This window comes from Macaca fascicularis, chromosome 20 (genome assembly GCF_037993035.2).
Source record: "Macaca fascicularis isolate 582-1 chromosome 20, T2T-MFA8v1.1".
Lineage (NCBI taxonomy): Eukaryota > Metazoa > Chordata > Mammalia > Primates > Cercopithecidae > Macaca > Macaca fascicularis.
This window is the reverse complement of record NC_088394.1, coordinates 22648385-22667340: the sequence shown is the minus strand read 5'-3', so window position 1 is coordinate 22667340 and position 18956 is coordinate 22648385. Positions and strand designations below refer to the sequence as shown.

The following is an 18956-nucleotide window of genomic DNA, read 5'->3' as shown; positions in this document are numbered from 1 at the left end:
CCCCTGAGTGTTCTTTTGCTATTTGCTCATCCACCCACTCACCTCAGAGCTCCATATGGGCTGGAACCTGGCTGTGGGCATGACAGTTGGCATAGTCGTGGACCTGACAGCTATATTATACACTGTCAAGTTTTAAAACATGTATTGTTTTAATCGTAATTCTCACATTTATTAGTCTTAGTATTTTTTCACATTTTTTTCATATATATATATATAACCTATTCAATAAATGTTAATACTTGTGGAAGAATCGTGGAATCAAAACTTTGTCCTTTTTTTCTTTTAATCTTTTTTGTAACAGAGACGGAGTCTTGCCATGTTGGCCAGGTTAGTCTTGAACTCCTGAGCTCAAGCAGTCCTGCCACCTTGACCTCCCAAAGTGCTAGGATTAAAGGTGTGAGCCACCGCGCCCGGCCCCAAACGTTTAAATAGATATATTTCAGAACTTTCAGATAAAAAATGAAAGTAGGTTTGTCCTGTCGTGTCGCTTAGGGAAAGACTGCAACGTCTGCACAGTTCAGTTGTGGCACCAAGCAACTGTTCGTCCCGAACCTGGATGGGCTCCGAGGGCGCAGTGCCTCCTGGAGCCGCCAGGGGCCGCCACCGCCGGCGGTGCCCGACAGCGCTGCTCTGTGCGTCGCCTGCGCGCTGCCGGAGATGAACCCTGGGCCGGTGGCGGCGGCGCAGTGTATCCTGGGTCGGCGTAGCTATGGCGTCTCGTGTCCTTTCATCCTATGTCCGCCGCCTGCCCGCGGCCTTTGCGCCGCTGCCCCGGGTCCCGATGCTGGCCGTGGCCCGGCCTCTCAGCACCGGTCTGTGCTCCGTGGGGACCCAGACGAGGCTCGGGCCTTTGCAGCCGGCCTTAAAGCTCGCGCAGGTGACTCGCGGTGACTTTTCTGGGGCTTGGCAGGGGTCAGGAATTGGGCCCGGTGGGGGTGGGGGCCGGGCACCCCAGCCGCGCCAGCTGCCCTCAGGGGTGACCCGGGGGGCAGCCGGCTCGCTCCGCAGCCCCGCTGCCTAAAGGTGTTTAGTTGACCCCTGCCGGGAGGCCATGTGACCTCGTAATAACTAGCAAGAGCACTGACTAGAGTCCAGCTCCGCTGGACTGCCGCTTACCGAAACTTTGGACAAGTCTTCTAGCCTTGCTCACACTCACCTGCAAAATTGGGATCCTGGCCTCTACCTTGCGGAGTAGCAATAAGGATTAGATGAGTTAATGCGGATAGAGCATCTCGTACCGTCTCAAAATAGTGGTCACCGTATTGTAGTGAAAGCAGCATGCAAAGAGGTAGCCACACTGGCCTACAGCCTTCTACAGAGCGGTTCTCTCTGCAGTTCTGTCCTTTTCCCTGCTGCACCTTCTGCCTGTGTCCAGGACTCCTGGAAGTAATTCTAGGAAACAAGTGCAGGTGACCTTTGAACAATAAGGATTTGAATTGTGTTGGTCCACTTAAATGCGGATTTTTTTCAACCAAACGCGGCCAGTATTTACGGGATGTGCCGCCCTGCGTATAAGGAGGGCAGGCTCTTCCTATAAGGGGATTCTGCAAGGCTGACGGCGGGACAGGAGTGTGCGCGGATTTGGGTATAGTCAGGGGTCCTGGAACCAATCTCCTGCGCGAATACCAAAGAACGACTGTGCCTGTAGTATATAGCTTGAGCTGATGAAATCTGCGTGAGGCTGAAACGCCAGGAGGCAGTGATTTTCAAACCTAGCTCCATATTCAAATTACGTGGGTAACTTGAAAAAACAGAAAAGCTTTGCCCCCTCCCCCTTCCTGCTGATTTATTCCTCTGGGATGATGCCCTGCCATGGTGGTGGTGGTGTTATTGTTGTTTTTGAGACAGAGTCTCGCTCTGTAGCCCAAGCTGGAGTGCAGTGGCGTGATCTCGGCTCACTGCAACCTTCGGCTCACTGCAACCTCCGGTTCACGGCAACCTCCGCCTATCAGGTTCAAGCGATTCTCCTCCCTCAGCCTCCCGAGTATTTGGGACTACAGGCCCCCACCACCATGCCTGGCTAATTTTTGTATTTTTAGTAGAGACGGGGTTTCATCATATTGGCCAGGCTGGTCTCCAACTCCTGACCTCGCAGTCCACCAGCCTTGGCCTCCCAAAGTGCTGCGATTACAGGCGTGAACCACCGCGCCCGGCCTGTTGTTGTTGTTCTAGGCTCTCCAGATGACTCTGAAGTACAATTGAGAATAAAAATAACCTTCTTAAGGTAGGATAGACTCTCAAGGTCAAGTTATGAAACCCCTTTTCAAAGTCATAGACTTCAGGTAATAGGGTTTCAACCTTGACTGCATGTTAGTGTGAAAAATAAGTGTGTCTGGCCAGGCGCGGTGGCTCATGCCTGTAATCCCAGCACTTTGGGAGGCTGAGGTGGGCGGATCGCTTGAGCCCAGGAGTTTGAGACCTTCCTAGGCAACATGGTGGAACCCTGTCTCTACAAAAAAATACATAAATTAAGCCACCGCGGTGGCTCACGCCTGTAAACCCAGCACTTTGGGATGCCGAGGTGGGCGGATCACGAGGTCAGGCGATGGAGACCATTCTGGCTAACACGGTGAAACCCCTTCTCTACTAAAAATAAAAAAAATTAGCCGGGCGTGGTGGCACGCGCCTGTAGTCCCAGCTACTCAGGAGGCTGAGGCAGGAGAATCGCTTGAACCCGGGAGGCGGAGGTTGCAGTGAGCCGAGATCACCAGTGAGCCAAGATGCCAAGTCTGGCATCCTCCTTCCTGGCCACTCAAGGACTGAGTGACAACCTTTGTTATTGCATCAGCCTACAGATACTTCTGTCGTGGTGCTTGCCATATTTTTATTTCAGCTAAAATGATCTGTGGATTGGTCTTTTCCATTAGAGTGGAAGCTTCTCTGGGGGGAAGGTTGTGTCATATTCATCTTTGCATTTCCAGCCCATTGCACAGTTCTTGGCACACAGGTTAAGTTCCCAGGCTTCTGAGACAGTCATGTAAATAGATAAAGGCAAGACATTGTGAGAACAGGTGTGTGTAGTGCAGAAGCAAAAAGAGGTACTTGACCAACCTCTCAGCAAACATGATCTTGAAGGCCTGTGCAGAGACCAGGAAGAGCCCTTGTGGTTGACTCTTAGGGTGTCTGGAAGGGAACATCGTTGGGGGAAAGAGAGTGAACATATCATGAAGGGAGCTGTGTGCTGCAGTGAGGAATTGTGGATGTTCTCTGCCAAGGTCATAGGGAGTGAACATGAAGCAGGGCTTATTGAAGGAATAAGCCCCAGGTGGCGGAGAAGGAACAGACGTCTCTAAGCAGGAGTTTTGGAGACAGGTCAGGAGTTCATTTCCAAACTGTTGAGTTTGAGAGGTCTGGGCTGCCTATGTAGAGTGGACCAGTCGGCAGTTTGTAGAGACAGCCTTTAAAGCCCTCTCCTTAGCCTCCTCTGAGTTTGCCTCAGGCAAAAGTGGGCCCCAGTGGAGTACCTAGATTCTGATGGAACCTCATGCATTTGAATTACTAGTCCAGAGGGCCGTCACTGTTTACCTGCAAACAGTACCTTCTCTGATGTCTGGGAGAGGTGGTTTATTGCCCATATAATTGTTAAGTGTAGATCTTGAGGAAGAAAAATTAACATCAGAAACCTCACATGTTGGCTGTTGGGGAGGTGCTTGTCCATTTTGTATCCCTTTTATTTTTTCCCAGTCAACAGAGATCCAGCTAGAAGGAGCAACAAGACCTTCCAAGAGGCCATGCTGGAAGAACATGGGGTGAGGGGGATACCTAACCTCCCCCTGCCTCAGTTTCTCATCTGTAAAAAGGAGGGTGATAGTATCATGAATCTCACCAGATTACTGGAGAGCTGAAGGAAGATGATGTGTGTAAAGTGCTTAGGGCAATATCATAGCCTGACTTGATAAGAAATCAATGGAGGCCAGGCGTGGTAGTTTATGCCTGTAATCCCAGCACTTTCGGAGACTGAGGTGAGTGGATCACTTGAGACCAGGAGTTCAGGACCAGCCTGGCCAACATAGTGAAACCTCATCTCCACTAAAAATACAGAAATTAGCCAGGCATGGTGGAGCATGCCTGTAATCCCAGCTACTTGGGAGGCAGAGGCATAAGAATCACTTGAACCCGGAAGGCAGAGGTTGTAGTGAGCCGAGGTCACAACACTGCACTCCAGCCTGGGCAACACAGTGAAATAACCCAAAATAGCACTTATTGTGTAAGTGCCAGCCAATGTCCAAGCCCTTTACTTCATCTCTTCACAACAGTCCTGTGAGCATGGTACTGTTGTTTATCCCCATTTTACAGATGAGGAAACTGAGGTGTACAAGGTTAAGTAACCCACCCAAGGCCAAACAACTAGTGAGAGCCAGCACCATGGTGCAGGCATAGGCGGTCTAGTTTCAGAGTCTGAGCTCTTGCCCACCAACTTACTGCCTCATGCTGACCCTGATGCAGCACCCACTCTAGATGGCATGTGGCCTCCAGTCAGAGACTCATTTAATTTAATCACACGGTGCCCACCTGGCCCCTGTAGGTACTTGCCTGAGCTGCTGAGGACAATGCTGACAACCTAGTTGACCTCATAGGTAGCTATGTACGAACATAGAATATATCCTCACCAGTCTCCCTGGGTCCAAGGTCTTGCTTTGTTGCCCAGGTTGGTCTGGAACTCCTGGGCTCAAGCGATCCTTCCACTTTGGCCTCCCAAAGTGTTGGGATTACAGGCGTGAGCCACCACACCTGGCCTCGTACCATTTTTTTCTTTTTTTTTTTTTTTTTGGAGAAGGAGTCTCACCCTATTGCCCAGGCTGGAGTGTAGAGCCAAGATCTGAGTTCACTGCAACCTCTGCCTCCTAGGTTCAAGTGATCCTCCCACTTCAGCCTCTTGAGTAGCTGGGATTGTAGGCACACATCACCATGCCCGGCTAATTTTTGTATTTTTAGTAGAGACGGGGTTTCACTATGTTGGGCAGGCTGGTCTTAAATTCCTGACCGCAAGCAATCCGCCCACCTTGCCCTCCCAAAGTGCTGGGATTACAGGCGTGAGCCACCACACCTGGCCTCATACCATTTCTTGATAAGCACACAGCCTCTGTTGGATCCCTCCACCTGAAACTTCTTTTCTGCCATTGCCATATTACCTCATTTCTCCCCCTTTCTCTTTATTCCTTCTCCATTTTATTTATGACTTGGAAACCTATTTGAGTCATTGTTAAGTAGGCCGGTGATGTGCCTGTATCAAAGGTCTCCTTAACCCATAATAGGAAATGATACCATGTATAATAGGAAAGGAGACCAGACATTTAGACAAAGAAAAGTGCTCTAAAACTCTTGAAAGTACTCAGAAAAGCTCGGTTAGAGTATCTATCATACTCTCTAACTCACCTCTTTAGCTTGCTGATTAAACCTGATTTTTTTTTTTTTTTTTTTTTTTTTTTTTTGAGAAGGAATCTCACTCTGTCGTGTAATGGTGTGATCTTGGCTCACTGTGTCCCAGGTTCAAGCGATTCTCCTGCTTCAGCCTCCTGAGTAGATGGGATTACAGGCACATGCTACCACGCTCAGCTAATTTTTATATTTTTAGTAGAGATGGTGTTTTACCACGTTGGTCGGGCTGGTCTCGAACTCCTGACCTCATGATCTACCTGCCTCAGCTTCCCAAAGTGTTGGGATTACAGGTGTGAGCCACTGTGCCCGGCGTAAACCTGATTTTAATAACTGACTTCTTTTTCTTTTATTTTCTTTCTTTTTTTTTTTTTTGAGAGAGAGAGTCTCAGCTCTGTGGCCCAAGGTGGAGTGCAGTGGCATGATCTCAGCTCACTGCAACCTCTCTCCTGGGTTCAAGCAATTCTCATGCCTCAGCCACCTGAATAGCTGGGATTACAGGCACACACCACCATGCCCGGCTAATTTTTGTATTTTTAGTAGAGACGAGGCTTCACCATGTTGGCCAGGCTGGTCTCAAACTCCTGGCCTCAAGTGATTGGCCCACCTCAGCCTCGCAAAGTACTGGGATTACAGGTGTGAGACACCACACGTGGCCCAATACCTGTTCTTTATGCAAGATGAATGTTTCTTATACAGAGGTTATACTGGTTTGGTTCCCTGGGCAGTATTTATTATGATTTTTCATGGACCTTTGTGAGTTTCAGGGACCTGAGCCCTAACAAGCAGCCCCACTTTCTATAGGGAAATGCCTTAAGAACTCCAAGCCTCGGACTTAAAATCAACTTCAGGAGGTAAACAAACCAACTTAGATTAGGGATTCCTTTTTTTTTTTTTTTTTTTTTGAGACAGAGTCTTGCTCTGTTGCCCAGGCTGGAATGCAGTGGCATGGTCTCGGCTCACTGCAACCTCTGCCTCCCACGTTCAAGCGATTCTCCTGCCTCAGTCTCCTGAGTAACTGGGATTACAGGCGCCCACCACCATGCTTGGCTAATTTTTGTATTTTTAGTAGAGATAGGGTTTCACCATGTTGGCCAGCTTGGTCTCGAACTCCTGACCTCAGGTGATCTGCCCACCTTGGCCTCCCAAAGTGCTGTGATTATAGGCGTGAGCCACCATGACCAGCCAGATTAGGGATTTCTGTAGTGAGCAAAACTGCCATATACCCTGTTTTGTTTTCTCTGGTTCTGTGTTGTACCTTCCACAGCATTAAACCCCCTGACCTGTAATTGCAGCTCATTCCACATTTGTTGAATGAAATCTGGTTAGTACCCTAAAATACCTAAACATCGAGCCGACTAATACCAGAGATACGTGAGAGAGTGCTCTAACATGGCAGAGGCCAGAAGGGCTTATGGTTTGGCTGGTGGCCATGAGGCAAGCCTTGCTGGAAGGGAAACAGATTGGAATATAATGACTGTAAGCTCCCTCATCCTTTCTTTGGGTGGGTGGCCAGCTTCCTTTGTCCTGGCTGAGGTCAAGGAGATACCTGCTGGAACCAAACTAGACCTTTCTGGTGTATGGTCCTCAGTTTGAATTGCCTTTGGGTTTACCATGACAGCTCTTTCCTGGTGGGTTTTTTGACTTGGGTCTGCCTATTAAAGGTGGCAGCACCCTATAGAGGCCTCGGGATGCTGAAGATGCCATGAGAAGACATAGGCATTCTGCAGACGCTAGACAATTTTAGTGGCAGTTAGTGTCGCAGAGCAGGATGAACGTCCAGAGCCTGAGGGTTGAACCCAGGAGGCAGAGGAGCCGGTCCTGGCTCCCAGGAAGGAGGGCTGAGATGCTGTGGAACTGTTGGGGCTTCTGCGATTACCCAGTCCTGCAACTTGGTGTGTCCTAACGGCCACAATGAGAATCAGATGCCGTGCGTTCTCTACAGCCCCAAAAGTTCTGTGAAAGTTACCTATAGGCTTGTGCATTGATTTAGAGGCATTTTCCGTTCAATGACAGTGTTTCCTTCCTGCCCTCGCTCTAGGTTCCTGGTAGAGTTACACAGTTGTGCCGCCAGTATAGCGACATGCCCCCTTTGACGTTAGAGGGCATCCGGGACCGTGTTCTTTACGTATTGAAACTCTATGACAAGATTGACCCAGAGAAGGTAACTGATGGTGGTTTGAATTTTTTTCTTTAAATATAGAGTATTTAAATTACATGGTACAAAATGCAAAGGGAAAGATACTCAGTAAAAATCTCCCTGGCTGCCAGCCACCTAGGCCCATTCTGGGAGACAGCCAGCGCTACCAGTTTCATGTGTGTTTCCAAAGGTATTCAATGCATATGTTAAAGAAATATACGCATATGTGTGTATATTATGTGTATATTATATGTGTATCTCACCCTTTTTAAAAAACACAAGTGACCGGGCACGGTGGCTCATGCCTGTAATCCCAGCACTTTGGGAGGCTGAGGCGGGCAGATCACCTGAGGTTGGGAGTTCGAGACCAGCCTGACCAACATGGAAAAACCTCATCTCTACTAAAAATACAAAATTAGCCAGGCATGGTGGTGTATACCTGTAATCCCAGCTACTCGGGAGGCTGGGGCAGGAGAATCACTTGAACCCGGGAGGTGGGGGTTGCAATGAGCCGAGATAGCGCCACTGCAGTCCAGCCTAGGCAACAAGAGTGAAACTCCATCTCAAAAATAATAACAATAAATAAAAACACAAGTGGGACTGGTCGTGGTGGCTCACGCCTGTAATCCCAGCACTTTGGGAGGCTGAGGCGAGTGGATCATGAGGTCAGGAATTCAAGACCAGCCTGGCCAAGATGGTGAAACCACATCTCTACTAAAAATACAAAAATTAGCCAGGCATGGTGGCAGACACCTGTAATCCCAGCCACTTGGGAGGATGAGGCAGAGAATTGCTTGAACCCGGGAGGCAGAGGGTGCAGTGAGCCAAGATCACGCCACTGCACACTGCAGCCTGGGCGGCAGCGTGAGACTCTGTGTAACAACGAAAATAAATGGAATCTGTTGTGTAGGTAAGGCAGTTTGTCTTTGATAGGCGTTTTTGAAGAATCATTCCTGGTGATCCTGAGGTCTAAATTAGAGTGATAGGGTGATAGTAAACACTTGTAACGTGAAGATGCCTACAGTTTATAATCATAATGCCACTTAAGGTGTGGAGTCTAGGCCTTAGTTGTCAGTAAGGCAGCAAAAATACCCAAACTTCTTCAGATGTCATTCAGAGCAATGATCAGGGATCTCAGTAAAACACATAGATTGGGCTGGGTGCGGGAGCTCACGCCTGTAATCGCAGCACTTTGGGAGGCTGAGGTGGGTGGATCACCCGAGATCAGGAGTTCAAGACCAGCCTGGCCAACATGGCAAAAACCCTGTCTCTACTAAAAATACAAAAAAATTAGCTGGGCATCATGGTGGTGGGTGCCTGCAATCCCAGCTACTCAGGAGGCTGAGGCATGAGAATCGCTTGAACCCGGGAGGCCGAGTTTGTAGTGAGCCAAGATCGTGCCATTGCATTGCACTCCAGCCTGGGTGACAGAGCGAGACTCTCAAAAACAAAAAACAAACAAAAAAAATACAGAGTGAAATTCTTCATTAGCTATGTATATATTGTTCACTTTAAAATAAAGTAGAATAAGATAAAGCAAACCACGTACATACCAGCACAGGTTACATATAAAATGTCAGCCATGGCCTCTGTATGTTAAAAAGAATTCGATATAGTCACAAGGACAGAAAACCAAACACTTCATGTTCTCACTCTTAGGTGGGAACTGAACAATGAGATTGGTTGGACACAGGGCGGGGAGCATCACGCACCGGGGTGGGGGGCTGGGGGAGGGACAGCATTAGGAGAAATACATAATGTAAATGATGAGTTGATGGGTGCAGCAAGCCAACATGGCACATGTATACCTGTGTATCAAACCTGCACGTTGTGCACATGTACCCTAGAACTTAAAGTATAATAAAAAAATTCGATATAGTGATTAAGTAGCATTGTACCACCCTGTTATCTTGGCAAGCAAATGCTTTCATGGACTAAACTCTGTGTTTGGTGCTCCTTTCTTGCAGCTTTCAGTCGATTCTCATTTTATGAAAGACCTGGGCTTAGACAGTTTGGACCAAGTGGAGATTATCATGGCCATGGAGGACGAATTCGGTAAGGCTCAGTCTTGTATCTATATACTGTGATTTTTGATTAAGGTGGATTAAACTGAAAGAAATGGTGGGAGGCTGAATTGGAGTTAGAATGAAATATTAGTAGAAACAGTAGTATCCACTGCCCTACACACACCTTCCTGCCCACTTACCATCAGGGGAAGTAAGCTTTAGGGATGGCACATTTATTCAGAAGGCACCTTGCACAAGCCCAGCAGAGTGCCCAGTGTTGTGCCAAGAGCCGAATGACCAGAGATGGTTCCGGGGGACTGATTCTTCAGACGGAGTTCAAAGACAAAGGGCAAAAGCCTCCCGGAACACATGCCGATGGCACGTCAGCCCCTCCTGAGCTCGGGTAACGTGAACCAGGTAGAAGTAGTGTGTGCCAGGACAAGAGACGCACCCAGAGCCTCTGGCCTTGGTCTCCTATCCTGGCTCACGTGCACACTCCAAGTTTGGGACGGTGTGTAGTGCAAGTGAGACCTTTCTAAGGCTCCATGGCTGTTTCTGCATGAGTTGGTTGAATAGGAAATCAAAGGACTTCTGTGCTATTCTGCAGAGCAGGGCCTAGTTAAAATTCCTCACAGATGATGCTGACTAGGATGGAATCCTTTGCCTAGTGCTTCACAGTACCAGGTCTGGAATTGAGCTTAGGTATGAGCCTGGACAAGTAACTACCTCTCAAAGCCTGTTTCCGCAGCTGTAAAGTGGGTGATAATAGTAGGAACCCCAGGATTGGGATTGCTGTGAGAATTAGAGATTATGTGTAAAATGCTCAGCACAGCGTTTGGCCCAAAGTAAGCTAACTATCCAAACCCAGCCATTTATAAAAACCCAACCATCATGAAAAAAAAAAAAAGGCAAGGGTGACGTGTGTTACAGCATGATGACCCTCGAGAACGTGCTGAGTGAAAGAAGCCAGACACAGAAGATGACACGTTATATACCATTTACATGAAATGTCAAGAAGAGGCAAATCAAGATAGAAAGTAGACGAGTGGTTGCCAGAACTAGGGAGGATGGGGAGTGACTGCTGATGGGCACTGGGTCTCTTTTACACAATGGTGATGGTTGCACAATGTTGTGAATATACTAAAAACTACAAAATTTTATATATATATATATACACACACTACCAAATCTATATATATATATATACACACACACACACACACAAGGAGGAATTTGCTATTATATGAATTCTGTCTCAACAAACAAACAAACATACCTCCAAAGCATTGTACCCAACCTGCATGCATACTGTCTAGAAGCTAACTGGCCCACAACCTAAATGGCATTCAAGGTTGCTGAAAGTTTTGATATACTTGTAGCTGTTGTAGAAGGGTCAGGTGTATTCAGTTCTAAAGGATTTTTTTTTTTAAACTCTCTCACATTGTTGTGTATTTTTCTTTTAGGGTTTGAAATTCCTGATACAGATGCTGAAAAGTTAATGTGTCCACAAGAAATTGTAGATTACATTGCCGATAAGAAGGATGTGTATGAATAAAGTATCAGGTAAATAATTAGACTTCTAAAATGATGTTCACCCGTAGATTTAATTGTCTGTGGTTCTTCAATAAAGGAAACTCAAGAAGAAATAGAAAATGGAAATGCTTGACCAAGATTTTTCACTGCTTATAAAATGCAAGCCCTTTCCTATTGTCTGCCACTCAAAGGGGCCCAGCCGTGGTGGTGATCTTTGAGAGGCTGAGAGCTGTCATTCCTGGATAGAACTCCCTTGACTGTCAGCTCTCCTCACAAAAGCAGAGTTTTGTACAAAGTACTGAGCAGGGTAACCTGGAAACAGACCTCTGTCTCCCTCAATTACTCACCCAAGGCAAGCCCAGCCTGCTGGGTAAGACACTGAGATGACCTGGCTCTTTTTTTTTTTTTTTTTTTTTTTGGAGACGGAGTCTCGCTCTGTCACCCAGGCTGGAGTGCGGTGGTACGATCTTGGCTCACTGCAAGCTCTGCCTCCTGGTTTCACGCCATTCTCCTGCCTCAGCCTCCCAAGTAGCTGTGACTACAGGCGCCCGCCATCACGCCCAGCTAATTTTTTGTATTTTTAGTAGAGACAGGGTTTCACCATGTTAGCCAGGATGGTCTTGATCTCCTGACCTCATGATCTGCCCGCCTCAGCCTCCCAAAGTGCTGGGATTACAGGCATGAGCCACTGCGCCCGGCCCGACCTGGCTCTTAATTAGGCAAGAGAGGCCTCATGGGTAAGAAGATGGACTTTGGAGTCAAGACACACCCAAGTTTATTTTCAGCTCTGCCACACTCTGTAAGCCTGGTGGTCTCAGGCAGACTGCTTAGCTCTGTAAGCCTCAGTTTCCTCGTATGTAATATGGGGGTAATGATAGGACCTACCTGGGGCTCTTGTGAAAGCAAAATTGCAGAGAGTGTATATATCACTTAATACAATGATATAAAGAAGCCTCTCAGTAAATAGTAGCTCTTGTTACTTGGGCCCTAGAATAGTCAAATAAGACTTTTTGCATTAAAACATTGTATTAGTGTCTTTAGCTTTTAGTGACCCTGTCTTTTTGTTTGTTTGTTTGTTTTTTTAGATGGAATCTTGCTCTGTTGCCCAGGCTGGAGTGTAGTGGCATGATCTCGGCTTACTGTAACCTCCGCCTCCTGGGTTCAAGCGATTCTCCTGCCTCAGCCTCCTGGGTAACTGGGATTACAGGCGTGTACCTCCACGCCCAGCTAATTTTTATATTTTTAGTAGAGATGGGGTTTTACCATGTTGGCCAGGCTGGTCTTGAACTCCTGACCTCAGGTGATCCGCCCACCTTGGTCTCCCCAAGGGCTGGGATTATGAGCATGAGCCACTGCACTCAGCCAGATGCTGCATTTTTAGCACCTGAAAGATGTCACTTACCATTAGTAAGAACACATCAAAAATAACATTGAACTTACTTTATCTTTTCTAGACCCTTTGGCTTTGGGGAGAGAGGACTCAGATGATAGTGGCGAATGTCTGGCAGTGAGGACACATTTTCGCATTATTGCTGACTCTGACAGAGTGATTCTGATGGACGTGTATTTAAATTGTATAAGTGTTTTACTCTTTGAAAATAAATCCATAAAACCAACATTTTCCCCAGTCTTCAGTTTTTCAATGATGTCTATAAAGTGCTTCTTTATATTTTCATATTGACATTGCTTAATATTTTTAAAGGTCTGATTTGTCACTGGTATCATGCATGTCAAAAACAATGGCTTCTCCAACCGTGTACTTGAAGTAAGGCTCTCTCCCCACCTTCATATCAGGAATGAATATATTCATGGAAATGGACTTTCTGCTTAAAAAAAAAAATTTGTTTTGGTTTCCATTAGCTTATTATCAGCTGACATCAGCAGGTGGGACTAGTTGTTCATCCCTGTCCTAAAGATCCCTTTCTAAATTAATACAGTTTAACAGTTTTGGAGAATGGGAGGCTCTCTTTCCTCCTGGAAGGTCACTTTGACATTGCCACACATCATTATCAGTTCTGCCCCTTTTACTCTTTAGCACTGTGTTGGTTCCTTGGGGTTGATGTAGATAATATGTACACATTGCCTAGCTCTTGATAAGGTTTAGTTTGAGAGTTACATCAAAATAATTGCTCTCCTTTTACTTGACATTTCTAGTACAGGGAGGGAAGAGGAACCAAAGGCCTACAGTAAGTAGTGTCTTCGAGGCAGAGGGACTAAGGTGAGGGGCCCTCAGCCAGCCGAGAATCTCATGGCTGAGAGATGAGGTGGTCGAAGGATGGAAGTCAGCTCTGGGATTGGGTCCACACTCATCTGCTTCCCTTCTTGCAGGTACCAATACGCTGGTTCCTTCTGGGTTGCTCTAGAGTTATTTCAGGCATGTTAGGCAGGCATATTCCTCTTTTTTTTTTTAAACTTTTATTTAGGTTCAAGGGTATATGTGCACGTTTGTTATATAGGTAAATTATGTGTCATGGGGTCTGGTGTACAGATTATTTCACCCAGGTAATAAGCATAACACCCCATGGGTTTTTTTTATTTGAGACGGAGTTTCACTCTTGTCGCCCAGGCTGGAGTGCAGTGGCCCGATCTTGGCTCACTGCAACCTCCGCCTCCCAGGTTCAAGTGATTCTCCCGCCTCAGCCTCCCAAGTAGCTGAGATTACACCCGCTACCATGCACCTGCCACCACACCTGGCTAATTTTTTATATTTTTAGTTGAGACAGGGTTTCACCATGTTGGCCAGGCTGGTCATGAACTCCTGACCTCAGGTGATCCACCCACCTCAGCCTCCCAAAGTGCTGGGATTACAGGTGTGAGCCACTGTGCCCAGCCCCCGATGGGTCTTTTTTGGATCCTCACCCTCCACCCTCCAGTAGGCCCCGGTGCCTGTTGTTCCCTTCCGTCCATGTTTACTCAATGTTTAGCTCAGACTTACAAGTGAGAACGTGGTATTTGGTTTTCTGATCCTGTGTTAGTTCACTTAGGATACTGGTTCCAGCTGCATCCATGTTGCTGTAAGGGACATGATCTCATTATTTTTTATGGCTGCATAGTATTCCATGGTGTGTGTGTGTCTGCATGTATGTGTATACACATTTTCTTTTTTTTTTTTTTTTTTTTTTGAGACAGAGTCTTGCTCTGTCGCCCAGGCTGGAGTGCAGTGGCCGGATCTCAGCTCACTGCAAGCTCCGCCTCCCGGGTTTACGCCATTCTCCTGCCTCAGCCTCCCGAGTAGCTGGGACTACAGGCGCCCGCCACCTCGCCCGGCTAGTTTTTTTGTATTTTTTAGTAGAGACGGGGTTTTACTGTGTTAGCCAGGATGGTCTCGATCTCCTGACCTTGTGATCTGCCTGTTTCGGCCTCCCAAAGTGCTAGGATTACAGGCTTGAGCCACCGCGCCCGGCCCACATTTTCTTTTTTTTTCAGACAGTCTCGCTCTGTCGCCCAGGCTGGCATGCAATGGCGCAATCTTGGCTAACTGCAATCTCCGCTTCCCCAGTTCAAGTGATTCTCCTGCCTCAACCTCCTGAGTAGCTGGGATTACAGGCGTCCGCCACTATGCCCAGATACTTATTTTGTATTTTTATTAGAGATAGGGTTTCAACATGTTGGCCAGATTGGTTTCGAACTCCTGACCTCAAGTGATCTGCCTGCCTTGGCCTCCCAGAGTGCTAGGATTACAGGCGAGAGCCACTGCACCCAGCCTACACATTTTCTTTACCCAGTCTGCAATTGATGGGCATTTAGGTTGAGGTCATGTCTTCGATATTGTGAATAGTGTTGTAGTGAGTGAACACAGGCATGCATGTGTCTTTATGGTAGAATGGTTTCTATTCCTTTATGTATATCCAGTAATGGGATTGCTGGGTCGAATGCAAACCTCATTTTCGTTTCTTTGAGACATTCACTGTCACTCAGTCTGAGTGCAGTGACATGATAGTGGCTCACTGCAGCCTCAACGTCCCAGGCTCAGGCCATCCTCCTCCCTCAGCCTCCCAAGTAGGCACACCACTACTAATTTTTTAAGTTATTTATAGAGATGGGGTCTCACTGTGTTACCCAGGCTGGTCTTGAACTTCTGGGCTCAAAAGATCCTCCTGCCTCCACTTCCCAAAGTACTGGGATTACAGGCGTGAGGCACTGAGCCTGGCCCCTTTTTAGCAATAGAAAGCATATCCTTTTCAGTCATGAAAATCATACATTGTTACACTAGACCTTTTTTATTTTTTTTCAATACTCAGCAACATATCTTGGAAAACTGCCAAATTGGAGGATAAGGTGCTTCTTCATTGTTTTTTTACAACTGCATTTATTTAACAATAGCTTGAGCACTTACTAAGCACTGGTGATCAAATCGGGAGTAAACAGGCTGTGTGTTATTCCTTTGATTGGAACGTCCGGTATAGTCCCCAAGTTGTTCTGGCTATTTTAAATCCCATGGCAGCTGTACATTTTGCCAAAAAAAGCGTCTGTGATTGTGTCTGCATAAGATCACAAAGTCTGACTGTACTGCCACTTGAGTGCCTGCTTTGCTACTATCTTCAGCAGACGCCTGCAGTGAAACAGCCCATTCACGTCATCCAGCAGCTGGTGTAAGCCCCGAAGCAGCCAGAATGAGGGAAGACATTTACTGGATCTCACACACACAGATCATTCATCCCCAGGGCCATTTAGGGTCTGGTTGTTCAAGCAATAGCAAAGGCCTTTCTGTTCTTTCTGCTCTAAGAGCTTATCAGAATGTTCTGCTGAGAGACTTCTGTGCCGCTATAGATAGGCAGCAAACTGGCCAAATGTAGCATTCCAAAGTGTGTGAATTCAAGAACAGGGTAAATGGAATTGTATGCATATGGTATTTAATAGCTGCTGAAGACACCTCTGAGGATCTGTGCCTGTTGTACACCGTTCCCACTAGGAAAGGGTGGCTTGTGAAGCCTGTCATGACCTGGTCCCAGCCCTGTCTCCAGCCAGCCCCACCCCATCTCCAGTGGAGCTGCTTCCGTCTTCTCACTGTGTCCTCCACACAGCAAGTTCCCTCACTCGCTCCACACACAAGGAAGTACCCACTGTGTGTTAAGCACTCCTGGAGCCTGAGTACAGTTTCACACCATATAGTTTGTCTCCCATCTCCAGGAACTCACCACCTTGTAAGGGAGATAGGTACAACCTAGGTGGAGGTTATCACACTCAGCATCACCAATGACGCAACAAGCCAACCTCCTATGCTGCTCCCGATGTGAGGCACCGAGGTCACGTCACCTCTGAGGCACTCCTGCGAAAATCATGTCACTTGAATCTGACTATGAGGAAACAAATCTGGAAGGTGGGGCAGTTTATAAGGTCTGGACTTTAAAAAGTATCATGAGGGGCCTGGCATGGTGGCTCATGCCTGTTCTGTTAATCCCAGCACTTTGAGGCCAGGAGTTTGAGACCAGCCTGGGCAGTATCGTGAAACCCTGTCTCTTCAAAAAAATTAAAAATTAGCTGAGTGTGGTGCCACATGCCTGTAGTACCGGTTAGTCCCAGATTTGGAGGTTGGGATAAAGAGAGATGGATTGGCAAGAGATTCTGGGAAAAAAATGGCAGAACCTGGGAGGCTGGGTGGGAGGATCACTTGAGTCAAGGAATTAGAGGCTACAGTGAGCTATGATTGCACCATGGCACTCCAGCCTGGGCAACAGAGGGAGACCCTCTCTCTAAAAAAGAATTGAAAAACAAATAGATGGGGTGCAGTGGCTCACACCTGAAATCCCAGCACTTTGGGAGGCTGAGGTGGGTGGATCACCTGAAGTCAGGAGTCCGAGACCAGCCTGGCCAACATGGCGAAACCTCTTCTCTACTAAAAATACAAAAATTAGCCAGGCATGGTGGCAGGTGCCTGTAATACCAACTACTTGGGAGGCAGAGGCAGGAGAATCGCTTGAACCCGGGAGGCAGAGGTTGCAGTGAGCCGAGATCACGCCACTGCACTCCAGCCTGGGCGACAGAGACTCCATCTCAAAATAAATAAAATAAAACAAATAAATGGCAGAATCTGATCAGTTGTGTCTAAGCTATCTCCCAACCTACCAATACTGGGTGAGTTGTGGTCTAAAGCAGGGACCAGAGGATTGGATTTGATGCATTGAATTTGAGGTGTCTGTGGGATACCCGAGCAGGCAACGGATAATGAGCAAGAGCTCAAGAAAAATGTCAGGTTTGGAGTCTGAGCGCTGCTGAGGTGCTTCCCCAGTGCCGGCTCCCTCCTGCTAAGTTCCCACGGAGGAGTCCACTCACCCCACTCTAGGAAGTGGCTTAAGTGGGAATGATTGGTCCTCTGCCCCTGGGATGCACACTTAAGTACTTGAGCGTAATGTGAATTCTACTTCTTCAGGGATGATTTGGTGCTGGGGTTGAGAAGCTAGGAGAACTGAGTGAAAGACTTACCTATCACCTGAAATTCTTTATCAAGTGCATGTGTTACTGTTTTAATGTTTTAAGTGGTAGCCAGCTAATAAATAAAACCAATTAAACAAATTTAACTGACAAATTAACTTTATTAATACACAAGGCTAATTAATAAAGCCAATAAACAAATGCCAAGGTTCAAAATTTAAAAAAGCAAGTCATGCACCCAGGTTAGTGCCCTTAGGACACACAGCAAAACTGAGGAAAGAAAAAATCTGAAAGCAAAATAAAGCAGCTGGGTTCTTTCCTAACTTCTCAAGTATGAGGTAAGTATCTAAGAGCACAGACTTGAGCATCAGGCAAAGCTGGGTTCTGAATTGTAGCTTCACTTGGTAACAGGCATGTGGCGTTGGCTAAGCCATCTAACTTCTCTGAACCTAAGATTTCCTCTAGTGGCCGAAGCAGGGGTCACAGGAGGGATGTGGTGCGGTGTTGACTACATAATGCACATAACATTCTTCACACTAAGACATAAGGAGCTTATGTCACAGGACCTGAATGCAGAGTGTTTAGAGCAAGTACGTGGTGGAAGAGCACCCAAAGGTGCTCCAGGGCTGGAGGCCTCGAGAAGCAGCATTTGCCTGGCACATAGCAAGAGGTCAAAACATCCTGCTAGGTGGTCTCTTTTTTTTTTTTTTTTTTGAGATGGAGTTTCACTCTTGCTGCCCAGGCTGGAGTGCAATGGCGTGATCTCAGCTCACTGCAACCTCCACCTCCCGGGTTCAAGCAATTCTCCTGCCTCAGCCTCCTGAGTAGCTGGAATTACAGGCACGGGTCACCACGCCCGCCTAATTTTGTATTTTTAGTAGACATGGAATTTCTCCATGTTGGTCAAGCTGGTCTCGAACTCCCGACTTCAGGTATCTGCCCGCCTCAGCCTCCCAAGTGTTGGCATTACAGGCATGATCCACCACACCCAGCCTAGAAGTACCAGACAGCAGATTCTCTAGGTGGGCATCAGCCAACGGATAGCACGTGACACAATCCCACTGCTCCCCCTCCCCCATGTAGCAGTCAGATCCCTAAGCATCCAGCAGTGTTGTTTCAAGATTATGAGGTACTGGGAAAAAGTGAAGAGCTGACCCCCTCCCCCTGACAGGAAGAAGTAAGACCAGCAGGGACAAACTCCATCATTCTTCATATACCAAGGATTCTGTTTTAGTCTCCACCTTTTTTTTGAGACAGAATCTCGTCTGCCACCCAGGCTGGAGTGCAGTGGCACAACCTCGGCTCACTGCAGCCTCTGCCTCCGGGGTTCAAGCGATTCTTGCGTCTCAGCCTCCCAAGTAGCTGGGGCAGGCACCTGACACCACATCTGGCTAATTTTTGTATTTTCTAGCAGAGGCGGGGTTTCACCATGTTGACCAGTCTGGTCTCAAACTCCTGACCTCAGGTGATCCATCTGCCTCGGCCTCCCAAAGTGCTAGGATTACAGGTGTGGGTCACTGTGTCCGGCC

At 47.3% G+C, this 18956-nt stretch overlaps 1 protein-coding gene across 4 annotated transcripts; it reads left to right on the top strand.

The window, feature by feature from the left end:
- The first annotated feature begins 683 nt into the window (after nt 1-683).
- On the top strand, nt 684-12671 carry NDUFAB1 (NADH:ubiquinone oxidoreductase subunit AB1). Of its 4 annotated transcripts, none has more exons than XM_045382302.2 (5): nt 684-877; nt 7418-7540; nt 9484-9571; nt 10986-11085; nt 12510-12671. In XM_045382302.2, exons 1-4 carry the CDS (start codon nt 710-712, stop codon nt 11075-11077), a joined length of 471 nt encoding a protein of 156 aa, XP_045238237.2. In that variant the 5' UTR covers nt 684-709; the 3' UTR covers nt 11078-11085; nt 12510-12671. The 4 variants fall into 4 exon arrangements, with proteins under 4 accessions (XP_045238237.2, XP_045238238.2, XP_073884255.1 ...); XM_045382303.3 differs by having other exon boundaries at nt 12141-12671; XM_074028154.1 differs by lacking the exon at nt 7418-7540.
- Nucleotides 12672-18956: the final 6285 nt, after the last annotated feature.

Coding starts and splice junctions, on each gene's coding strand:
- NDUFAB1 (XM_045382302.2), top strand. CDS start 710: ATGGCGTCTCGTGTCCTTTCATCCTATGTCCGCCGCCTGCCCGCGGCC. Junction 7,541..9,483: donor ACAAGATTGACCCAGAGAAG/GTAACTGATGGT, acceptor CCTTTCTTGCAG/CTTTCAGTCGATTCTCATTT. Junction 9,572..10,985: donor GGCCATGGAGGACGAATTCG/GTAAGGCTCAGT, acceptor TTTTTCTTTTAG/GGTTTGAAATTCCTGATACA.